The sequence below is a fragment of the Spermophilus citellus genome (genome assembly GCF_964194105.1).
Source record: "Spermophilus citellus genome assembly, chromosome: 2".
NCBI lineage: Eukaryota > Metazoa > Chordata > Mammalia > Rodentia > Sciuridae > Spermophilus > Spermophilus citellus.
The window spans coordinates 162,780,182-162,792,676 of NC_138183.1; the positions used below are offsets into that span (position 1 = coordinate 162,780,182).

Here is a 12,495-nt window from a genome sequence, read left to right on the forward strand (position 1 = left end):
TTTAGTAAACTGGTAAGACATTCATATAAATGCAATTTTACTTGTGAAATATTTTTATTTTTTGTGGTGTTTAATAAAATTAGTGTGAACAACAGTGAAATGTGATATAAATTTTATTTAAAGTAAGTTTCTTGTATAGAGAGTCAGTTTAAAGGAGTAATAGACTTATAAATCTAGAGCATATATAGTTGAGTTATATTGAGTTTATGTTACTATCATAGAATTAAAGCTGAACCTTCTCAACTTCTATTTCAGTGTACATAGTGAATTAGATACCATAAAAATGCTTCCATTTCAAGACACCTAAAATTTCTGGATTTATTGTTGTTACTGCTGGTAAGAAAACAGCAGGAAATCTTTTAAAGGCCAAAAGATTAGGCAAAAGCATGGTTCCAGAAAGTAAAGAAGTACTGAAGCTGGAGGCCTTCCTGGAAATAACACACAATCCTAGTAATCTAGAATTTCGAATGATTGCTCAGAGATAGCATGTAAGGCAAGTGCCTGCATGAGATGGGAATGTCTGATTGATAAACACTTTTAAATCTGGGACCCTCCTGGGATTTATTTCTGATGAAAAGATGAACTTGGAAAAAATTCAGTCAAAGGCAAGAAACGTGTTTTTGTGTGTGTGTGTGTGTGTGTGTGTGTGTGTTTCTGGGGATCAAACTCAAGGTCTTATACATGCCAGGTAAGCATTCTACCACTGAACTACATCCACAGCTGACAACTTGCCCATCTTCTGTCTTGTCAGGCAGTTGATTTCATTTATTATATCCCACAACTAAGTATATCGAATAATTTTTTTAATATGCACCTTTGATCATGGTATTATTCCTTTTAGAAGTCTTCTTTGATTCAAATTGAAAGAATGCTTCTTTGCCATTTCTGATGTTTTCTTTTTAGTGAAGTAAGTTTTACTAGTGATATTTCAGGCTACTTTCTATACTCACTCTGTCCCTGAAGACATTGAATAAATTTTCTATTTGAAAATACTGGAAAGAATAAACTGATCAGGTTTCCTTAGCTCTGACTATCTTGCTTATGAAACGAGTTACCTGTGGAGACCAGGTGGAAACAAGGGAGATACAGGGTTTGGCTTGGAACTTTCTGTAATTAGTAAAGTCTTCCTCATTGTGGGATTTAGTTTAGTAGGTCCATTTGTCTTTCACTGAAAGTTTTCTTTCAGTTTAGCCTTTATTAGTAATACAGGTAATTTTTATATTTTATCTTCTATGTTCTTCTTTCTCAACTTGTTCAGAACTTAGATTGAAAAAAAGGTACTGTCATTTTTTTTTTTTCACGGACCCCTAAAGCTGCCTACAAATGTAGCCCAAACTCATTAGCATTATGCTTAAGGCAAATTTTCTTTTTCTCAGGTAATTTGTATTTCAGCTAAACTAATTTAATCACTTTCACTCATATTTTTTTTACAGATCTCTGCCTCTTAATTGTTCATGTGGTTCTTTTTAAATGAATTCCCTTCATCTCTTATGTCTTCATCTTGCTTATCCTTCAAGCCCTCCCGATTTCATACATCCTATAAGACACCTGCTATTTATTTTCCATGAGTAAAATAAGTTATATTTCATGTTTTCATATCACTTTGTTTCTTTGCTGTAAGATATTTACAGTTTCTGGTATAGTGATTTAGTGGTTATATCCTCTTTCCATTAAAAGTTATAAACTTTTAAGAAACTGTTTTATTTTATTTGTATCTTCCTTTGCAGCTAGTATAGAACTCTGCACATAATACATGCTTTTTACCTACAAAATTTACGATATGAAATTGTATACTTAGTCTTTTTCTCTCCATGAATTCTAGTTTACTTTGCTGCTCTTTGAATCCTTAGATTTAGTTCTAAAGTTTGGTAATCTATAGTAATTTGGAATTTTTGCTTAGGTAAGAATTACAATCATTTTGTGCAGCAGTAAATTATATAGGCTAATGAGTGAGATTAGCCAATTTTTACATGTGCACATTTGGATGTGTTGTTTTTTTGCATACCATAATATTCTTAAAATTTCTGAATGTTTTAGCCTTTTTTGAGAAAAAAAATGGCTCTTGCTTTAGAACCAAATGTTAATTTTTTTTTTTTTTTATCCTCAGCCCTTTTTATATTTTATTTAGAGACAGGGTCTCGCTAGGTTGCTGAGGCTGTCTTTGAACTTGTGATCCTCCTGCCTCAACCTCTTGAGTTGCTGGGATTATAGGTGTGAGCCACCGCACCAGTCCAAATGTTAATTCTTATAATGGCAGTGAGGATAAAAAGAAGGTAATGGGAAAAAGACCAAAATGAATGTCCTTAATTGTTTGGTGTGAAGCTTTTGATTTTGGACCTTTATATTGGAAATTTGTATTTATCTAGCATTTATCTATAGATGAAGTTTGTACCTTTTACCAGTTCTTTAGTATTCTTTTATTAACAGGAAATCTTACCCAGGAGATCCTTGCTTCATGTAGACTGGCTCTATTTCTTTGTCTCAGCTGGAACACTTAGTATTCATTATCATATACAAATTGAACTCAGGACGATCACATTTGGCTTGCACACAGAGCCCAGTAATCCTGTGGCTTCATTTCTGTGTACTGCTTTGCATTTATGTTCTGTTTATGGTCCACAGAAATATTTGTCTTATGTTGAATTACAGTAGGTTTTACATTATGTATCTTTTCTATTTGTGCTAAGCAGAGAGATAGTGATGAAGTGGAACCTTAATAAGCCATCTTGGCTAGAAGGATTGAATGTATTATAGAGAGATCAATTAATGTTGATATATTTTATTTTTATTGCATTCATTTCAGTTTGTTATATAGTCTGTCATCATCTAACTGTGCCATACTGTAAATATTTATTCCTTTACTTATGGACACTTACATTGTTTACTGTTTTTCACTAAACAGTTCTGCGACAAAGGACATTGTATGTATTTTCTTATGCATACATGTATGAATTTCTTCATGGTACATATCTATGAGTCGATGGCTCAATTACAGAGTATGCACCTATATTCTTTTACAAATATTTGCAAAGAAATTATAACAATTTATATAGCTTCAGCAATGTATGGTTCTTTTGTAATACTTAGTATCTCTAATTATCAAACAATTTTTTGAGATTAATTAATGGGTAAGAAATAGTATCTCATTGTTTTTGTATGCTTATTGTTCTGGTTTGGATATGAGGTGTCCCCCAAAAGCTCATGTGTGAGACAATGCAAGAAGATTTGGAGGAGAAATGATTGGGTAATATCCTTATCCTAATCAGTGAATTAATCCCTGAGTTGTAACTGGGGGCAGGAGGGATGTGGTTGGAGAAAATGGTTCATTGGGGGGCGTGGCTATGAGGTATATATTTTGTATTTGGAGAGTGGAGTCTCTCTCTCTCCTTCCTGAGCATCAGGTGAGCTGCTTCCCTCGCCACACTCTTTCTCCATGATGTTCAGCCTCACCTTGAGACCTGAGGAATGGAATCTGCAGTCTATGGATGAGACCTCTGAAACTGTTAGCCCCTAAATAAACTTTTCCTCCCCTAAAATTGTTCTGGGCGGGTCCTTTAGTCACAGCAGCAAAAAAGCTGACTAGAAACCACTTATATATTATGTTACATATTTTTATATATTTTATATCTCCTTACTATTAGAGAGCTCTTTTCTTTTTTTGTGTGAATTGTTTGTTTTTTGCTTACTTTTCTACTACAGTTGTTTCTCTTTTTCTTACTAATTTGTGGAAGTTCTTTATATATTCAGCTTTTTATCATTTATACATTTCCAGATAGTATCTTACAATTTGTCTAGACTCTTGTCAGCTGTCCTTTTCAGTGTGTAATTCTAGTTTTTTAAAATCAGGTCAAGTATCTGATGTGTATGTCTTTGAGTATCTAGATAAGAATATTGGAAGAAGTTCCTTGATGATAGATATTGAGAGATTTTATAGAAAGTAACAGGCAAATGAATTTTTTGCTATAGATAATGTAAGAAATCAAATCTGGTTTTGTTTATTCCTCTGAGTTAACCTTTAACTTAAATTTGTCCTTTCAAGATTTTTTACTTTTTTTGTCAGCTCATTTAAAAAGTTATCCAACATTTTTTTTTTTTTTTTTTTTTGCAGTCTGGTTGGTTCACATTCTGGGAAACTGAAATCTCTAACATTCAACACTTCCATTTCCCCCCATCCTGTTGCCATTATTAGTTCTTGTAGGAAGCATTTTCTGATTTCCTGAGGTTAAGTTTGTGTCATCAGTATGTAGTTCTATATAGCTTCCTTTGCTTTCAAAGCATTTATGTGTATTGATGTTGCTTAGTTGTCTTTCCCCTTTCCTTAGACCATAATATCTTTGAGGACCCAGCACCTGTCTTATTCCTTATAGCCCCTGGGCCTGATCTAGTGCTTGGAACACAGGCTCCCATCATCTCTTGCTTGGATTACTGCCACAGTCTTCTGACTGGATTTGTAATCTTGTTCTTCTCATTTTTCCTTGTGCCAAGATCAGTTTGTTCTGTGTGTAACACCATTGCCTCCAGCATAAAATGTAAACAGTATTTCAAAATAGCTCATGTGTTGTAGTCTCTGATTATCCTCCAGTCTAATTTCTTTTCACTACTTATTCACACTTCTGAGTTTTAGCTTGTCTGAATTACTTTAAGTTCCCTGAAAGTGATGTGTATTTTCTTTCTCTATGGTTTTATGAATGTGAACATGCTGGAGCATGTTTATGCTCTTTCCCTCATTCCCCTCAAAAGAAAACTTAGCTCATTTCTGCATGTACTTAGGTCTAAGATTGCACATAATGCTTCCTCTAGGAAGTCTTTGATCCTTTAATGTATGAGAGGTTTAAATTCTTTGTGTGGCCTTTGTACTCTGAATTTCTGTCTTCAAAGCATTTATCAGTTATTTATTGACCATATCGTCACTATAGTATAAACTAGCCAGGGCCAAATAAGTATTATCGACTGTTATATCTTCTATATATAATGCAGTTCTGAAACATGATAGGTATTCAATTAAAACACTGAATGAATGTAAATTTAAACATTATTACCTGCAAATTACAGAACATTGTCTTAAGAGTGCTTTAAATGATTTGTCTCAGATTTATTATTAACTCTTTTGTGGTGGATTTATTTTTAAATTCTAATTTCTGAAAATGTTTTTTTCTAGTCCAAACTGCTGGAAAGAGAACTGAATCCATATTGGAAGGATGGTGGGACAGGTCTTCCATCAGAAGATTGTAGTGTGTCATCAGTTACTAAAGGTATCTCTATATTGTGGGTGCTGACATATAGGCATTTTTTATAAGTTGGTATTTCTAATGCAAAGACTTGAGTTTACATGGCAGCAAAGCGTTGATAAAATATTTGCAGTCTTTTTAAGTCTTTTATTTAAATCATTAGTACTCAGTTTTATACCTGTCTTATAATGCTTTTATGTATGAATTTGTTTCAAATGTGCTAATGCTAAGTATGATTCTGTGAGGATGTAATAATACAATTCATTTGTTTTGTAAAAAGTATTGTGTCTGTGAAATTTCACTAAAATAGTATGTAAACAAAGATCTGGTTTTATATCTTTAGAAATTTCTATTTTGCCAGCAGCCACAAAATTTGTAATAATGTTGAGTGCTATTATTTTCCAGCAGATGGAGACAAAATATTTGTGTCACATAAGCATACTTTGTAATATAATTAAAAAGAACTTACATGACTATCAAGTGTTGTATTGATAACTCAATGAAAAGTTTATTTAATTACAGTGAGCCCAGCGTATAATAGTAGTGTTGTAAATTATATTACTTTTTCATTTTAATATTTTATTAGTAGAAAGTTTTCTTCCTTTGTATACATAATTTGTTTTTATTTTGGCTATTTGTTTAAATTATTTTATATTTTATGTGTGTATCCTTAGAACCACCTTATAGGCTCCTTTATAATTTTTTTTCTGGCAATTTAAGTAAAGTTATTAGTAAGTATAAATTTATTTTTAACTTTTTGAATGCTGGGTTAAGTAATAATAACTGTAGTTAAACAAGGTTCTCTTTGAAACACTGTTTTATAGAAACAGTTTGGGGAGCAATAAGCTAACCCAGCCTAATTTTGTGATCTGGACTTTTATCATCTCTAGTGTCAAGACAGTCAATAAATTTATCTTTGGGGGAAACCTAGAATTAACAAACTCAGTCTTTGTTGTTTTTAGTCAATAGGTTCTTAACTTCACTGGGTATAGAAGACCTGGAGTTCTGCGTTAGGTAGTAGCTTTTAGCTGGTAGAAACAGCAGAGTGATTAAGGAGGAAAGTGACCTTATATAAAGCTTTTGGAGAGCCTTTCTCCTTCCTTTTCAAATCATGCCTTCAGACTCAGCTCCCAGGGAAATTTAGTTTTAAAAATTATCTGCAATTGAATAATTATGATAAAACAAGGAAAAAACAGTCTGTAAGTTTTACTGCTTATGATAGTTTTATCCTTCTACTTAGATTTGTGGCAGGGCTAAAACTGTAAGGCACCTGGAAGTGTTAGAACATTAGTATTAAGGAGGTATTGATGTTAGGGAGGTAGAGGTGACATAGTGTTGTTCTTATGGACTCAAATTTTAGAATCAGTCTACTTGGAATTAGAATTCTGGTAGTTTCATTTACTAGCTTTGTTATTGTGGGAAAGTGTACTGATCTTTCTGAGTCCGGTTTATTTATCTTTAAAAGGAATAATGATAGTAACTATCTTATATAGTTTTGGGGAAGTTAAAATTAGAAATAGTACAATATCTAGAATATAGGAATCAATGGATGATGATGTCAGTTATTCTGTGATTAAGTGTCTTGGGAAGATTATATCAAGAGTCTTGGTAATGTTCAATGTGCCATATTTTCAATAATTAATTCATTAATCTTTAGAGAAAATTAAGTGGAAAACTCAATGATTTTTAAAGCTCATACAAAGAAAATTTAGTAATGAGAATTTTGTACAACTTTAGAGTTTACATGGCTCAGTTTATTTTCATGGTAACCATGAAAGGAAAGCAGAGTAGATGTTATTGTCTCAATTTTATAGCTCAGGAAACTAAGAATGGATAGATAATTTCCCTGTCATCACATGAGAATCCAGAATTCTGATTCTAGTCCTGGATTAGTTACTCTACATTCTTTTTTTTTAATTGATTAAAAAAAATGTATGCGGAATGCATTACAATTCTTATTATACATATACAGCACAATTTTTCACATCTTTCTGGTTGTATATAAAGTATGTTGACACCCAGTTTGTGTCTTCATACATGTACTTTGGGTAATGATGTCCATCACATTCCACTATCCTTGCTAACCCCTTGTCCCCTCTCTTTCCCTCTCACCCCTCTGCCCTATCTAGAATTCATCTATTCCTCCCATGTTCCCACTCCCTACCCCACTATGAATCAGCCTCCTTATATCAGAGAAAACATTCAGCATTTGTTTTTTGGGGATTGGCTAACTTCACTGAAAATTATCTTCTCCAACTGCATCCATTTATCTGCAAATGCCATGATTTTATTCTCTTTTATTGCTGAGTAAAATTCCATTGTGTATATATGCCACATTTTTTTAATCCATTTATTACTCTACATTCTTTAGGAGACCATTTCTTACAATGTAGTTAGTAGAAATTCTTGCTTACAACACTTCTATTGTGATTTTGCTTTTCCTATTGATTTTTTTTTTTTTTTACCTTCTCCAGTTTTTGGCTTTCTGTTAGAATCTTTGAGTTGGAAGGATTTTTAAAGGTGGCATTAATCAGCTGCGTGTTTTTTTTTTTTTTTTTTTTTTGGCAGATTAAGAAGCTCAGGTCCAAAGAAGTTAATGACTTACAGTTGATCTTAGAACTGTTCAGTTTTACTGGCAAGACTAAAAATCTAGGTCTTCTGATACTTTGTTTGTTGTTAAATCTCTATTAGCCTATCTTTTAAAGAGAAATGGGAACACAGCCTAGATTCATTTGACTGTGTTCTGTTTATAATAATATAACTTACAATTATGATGGAAACATAATTTTTGACTTACTATAGAAAACAAATTTGAGATATAAATTTTAAGTGCTGCATACCAGTAAATAAGTATACTGTAATTATTTGATATATCTTCATCTTAGCATAGAGGATGGGGACCTTATGAATATTTTTATATCCTAATGTGTTTAGCAACTTTTTATATTAATGACAAATATTCATTAAATATTAATTGAATTTGAGGATGGTGCTGTAAGTTGGTATTTTTGTTTACTCTGTAGATAATAAATTTGGTGTTTTCTTTTATTAAAAATACTTTAATGATAGCATCCTAATCATAAGATTAACAGCACTTTTGATATTGAATATACATCAGCTAAAGGTGATGATATTACATAGATATTTCTAAAATTGTTGATTTAATTCACAAGCAAATTAGCTGAAAGTGTTTATTCTATTAGATTTTCTTGATAAGTGGAAACAGCGGAATAAAAGCAGTTTTAGTTTAGCTCAGATAGTTTTCTCTGAGTTTTATTAGTATGTTGGTGATTTTTTCATGGTATTTTCACTGTGCCCATCTACATGTTATTGGTTTCACAGATGATTCTGTGGAGTAAACAATTTAATTATAAAGCTGGGATAGTAATAATGATATTAATTATTGTGGGTTTCTTTTACTTATCACTGTATAGATTACATTTTAGATTAAGTTCTTTGAATGGTTGCCCCATTAATTTTGAATTTATAGACTTATACATAAGAAAAAAGATCAAAAGTAGAATAAGTTTTTGAATGTAAAGAAATCTTTGAGTTAACTAGAGATCTGGGTTTTAGAGTACAAAGTATTTTAGACTTTTAAAGAAAGATTGCCAGACATGATGGCGCATGCCTGTAATCCCAATGACTTGGGAATCTGAAGCAGGAGGATCTCAAGTTCAAAGCCAGCCTTAGTGAGGCCCTAGGTAACTTAGCAATATCCAGCTCAAAATAAAAAATAAAAAGGGCTGGGGATGTGAGTCAGTGGTTAAGCACCTCTAGGTTTAATCCCTAGAACACATTATTATCTTAGAAGAGATTGCTTAATAAAGATAAACTGTTGAGATTTGAATGATAGAAGTAATTTAAATAGATTGAATTAGAGGATTGCAATCATTTTTTCTTTTTTTCCTTAAAGTCTAACTTACATAGGAAAGTGAGTATACAACCATAAGTGTACGGCAGACTGTTCCTTTTCACAAAATGAAAACATCTATGTATTCAGCACACAGGTCAAGAAACATTATTAGCATCTTGTTACCAAAGGGAAATCACTATCCTGGATATTAGCACCATAATCATTTGCATACATTTTTGTTACCATCCTCTTTTATCTACAGTTTGAGATTCATCCATAGTGTTATGAATATAGTTAATTCATTCTATTTGCTGTGTATGTATCTTATGACTGTATCATAGTTTATGTGTTCCTTCTTTTGTTGTTGGACATTTCCTGGGTTGTTTCCAGATTGGAGTTATTGCAGATTGTTTTGTTGTAAACATTCTTGTACATGTCTTGTGGAATCTGTGTGTATGCATTTGTTTGTTTGTTTGTTTGTTTGTTATTGACCTGGAGTGATGTTAAAGTATCACTTGAGGGCAAGGAAAATCAGGACCGGAATTTTGATTTATGTAATTGATTTGATTTTCTCTTTACACAGATCTAAAGTGTAGGAAATGTAAACAGCTTAATAAAGTTCATTGAGGGCATTCACATGTTCATAGTTGGTAATCATGATGAAAGTAGGACAATTTGTTTTAGTATAATTTCAGCATTTTCTTCTCTGACTTGTTCTTTTTATATCTCTGAGGTAGCTTTTTCTCCTCTGTGTGTGTCCTTATATCTGGGAGTGCCCTTTGTACTCTTAACTTTTTCTTTTTCTTTTTTTTTTTTTACGGAAATTCAAGCCATTTCTTAAACTTAGTTTGGGGAATTTTTCTTGACCTCCGAGTTAGAAGAAATCCTTAACTATTATCATTTTATATAACCCTGCATATCTTTACAAATTAGTTGTTACATATTATCTTTATTGCATTTATATACTTTTGTATTCATTCTCTTAAATTGTAATTTTCCTGAGGATAGTTTTACTTTTATTCTTTAGTTTATTATTTATCTTTTCCTTTCTCCAGCTGGCAAAACTCTGTAGCTTGCATATGTACACACTCAAATATATGTTGAAATTTAAATGTGGTTATAATTTTTACATATTGAAGAAAAAATATTTAATTTTATACTTTATAAGTCAGAATTAATTTGATGATAACCTCATTAAAAAGTATAACAAACATTTTCTAATTTTCTATTGGAATTTAGCTTCAGGAGTGGAGGATGGTGGATTAAGCTGGCTAAAGAAGTCTTATCAAAGAATGAAGGAACAAGCTGAAAAACAAAATAAAAAATTTGAGGATATTGTAGCTGAAAGATATGGGGTAGGTATCTGAATTAAGAAGATGTGTACTATTTTCATAATTATATAAAAGATTATGTGGTTTAACTTTGTTTTATGCTATGACACACTTTTGAATTGAATTGATATTAAATTTCTTATCTTTGTACTGCTGAAGTAACTTCTACTTTTTTATTATTCTGTATACTTGGGTAGCATATCTTTGCTGACATAAATAATGCAAGACTTAAATATGTATTTATTTAATGTAAAAATAATATTTTATCATTATGAGAAAATTAAGTAATGCTGAAGAGCTTTCCCAGTATTCCTCTGGAGATAACCACTTTTGAAATTTTGGTATATTCCAGACTTTAGTATTTTTCCATCTTTTGGCATTATCCAGAGTTTTTTTTTATTTTTTATTTATTAGAAAAATATATATATACACACTCTAAAATGAAAACTAGAAAGTGTTTAGGATGCAGTTTAGTGGTAAATAATAACCTCTGGGTTCAATTGTGAATACTCAAAAAAAGTATTAGAATGTGTATACTGTTAGAATGATGTAACCATGCCCGTGCATTAGTATATAGTATTTTAGAACCAACTTATTTTCTTTCCTTTGTAGGTAATGTGTTATCTATTCACCCCCTTCTGTGTACATGCTCATACATATGCATCTGGTATAGTCTTTGTGAAGGAAGTTTTATTTTTGAGTTTGTAGATTCACAAATTAGGAATTTTTAATATACAAGTCTTTTTTTTCTCTTTCCATGCAAAACTTTAGATGAGCCCTTCTGATCCAGAAAATCAACTGGGAAAATTTTCTTACATACATTTATTTTTTTATTAATGCTTTGCTTTCATCATCGTTTCTCCTTTCTGGAAATAACAGTGCACACGCATTAACTTCTCTAGAATCAATTGTGCATGTTTCTTTTTTCCTATAATTTATGTTTCTTTACTGTCATTTCCTAAACTTTAAAGAATTCTCAGGCTAATTTGGTTTTTATCACTTTCTATTCTTTTCAGTATCTCAGGGCATTTTTTTGGATACACAGTTTTTCACTTCTTGTGCTTGTAATGTTCCTTTTTCATGAGTCTATTATGTTTTAGCAGTACAGTAACGTCTTGAATCTTGATTACCAGTTATATGTCGTCTGTATTGTATGTTAGACTTTGTTAGTATAGACCATTTGGTTTAAGAGTGTCCCCTTGGAGATTTTTTTGTTTGTTTGTTATTTGGTAATTTTTCTGTATTTTCTCATTCTTTTTAGTATTTATTTTAGTGTAGGATGATTATTTGGGTCTACCCTTACCTTGGTAGGTTTTTCTTTCATTGTGCCACTTGGCGGTGGTTCATGGCCAATGACATGTGGGTAAAACATCAGTGAGCGTTTTATAACTTTCAATATGTTATTTTTCTCCTTTGTAGTCAATGGAATTATTTCAGTCAAAATTAGAAGAAGCTGAAAAAACTGCCTCCAAAAAAGAAGATTCTAGACGAGAACGGTGGAGGAAGCCCACATATTCAGATAAAGCACAAAATAGTCAAGAAAATAAAAAATTAGACTTAATAAAATACAATAAAAGTTCAAGGGATAGCTATGGTACAACAGAGATCACAAATAATAACAATAAAGATAAATTCAGTGGGGATGAAAAAGATGAGAGATCTGGGTCTTTAGAAACATGTAGAAGAGAATACAACCCAAGGCAAAACCAAGATCTCTCTTCTGGAAATTTGAGACCTAAATTTTTAAGACCCACTGATGATGAAGAATTGTCATGTCACAGCAAGGGACGAAATTTTGAACCATCTAGTTCATCTTTAGCATTAGTGACGCAGGGTGCTTTGCATTGTGGTTTTCAAAAACCCACAGAGAACAGTGAAGAAAGTTTAACATCATGGAGTTCATCTTATGGGAGAAAAGAAGAGAAGAAATATTCAAATCAAAAGGCATTGGAAACTAGTAGCAGCATTGACTACCAACACGTTTCAGGAGACACGAGAGAAAAATTACAGACTGAGAGCTTGAGTGATGACCCTCCAACGAGAAAAAATTTGCAGGATACAAAGGCTACATATGCTGGGT

At 31.9% G+C, this 12,495-nt stretch overlaps 1 protein-coding gene across 4 annotated transcripts in view; it reads left to right on the forward strand.

Annotated features, from left to right (window-relative positions):
- CWF19L2 (CWF19 like cell cycle control factor 2) overlaps window positions 1-12,495 on the forward strand; it is a 102,887-nt gene that overhangs the window by 13,627 nt on the left and 76,765 nt on the right. For all 4 annotated transcript variants that reach the window (XR_014020412.1, XM_081279383.1, XM_081279384.1 and 1 more), the window contains exons 6-8: window positions 5,159-5,252; window positions 10,324-10,439; window positions 11,835-12,493. Coding sequence is in view for 3 of the 4 variants with exons in the window: in XM_081279383.1 (XP_081135509.1) it covers window positions 5,159-5,252; window positions 10,324-10,439; window positions 11,835-12,493 (869 nt within the window). In the remaining variant the exon portion in view is untranslated. The remainder of the gene's footprint in view (window positions 1-5,158; window positions 5,253-10,323; window positions 10,440-11,834; window positions 12,494-12,495) is intronic.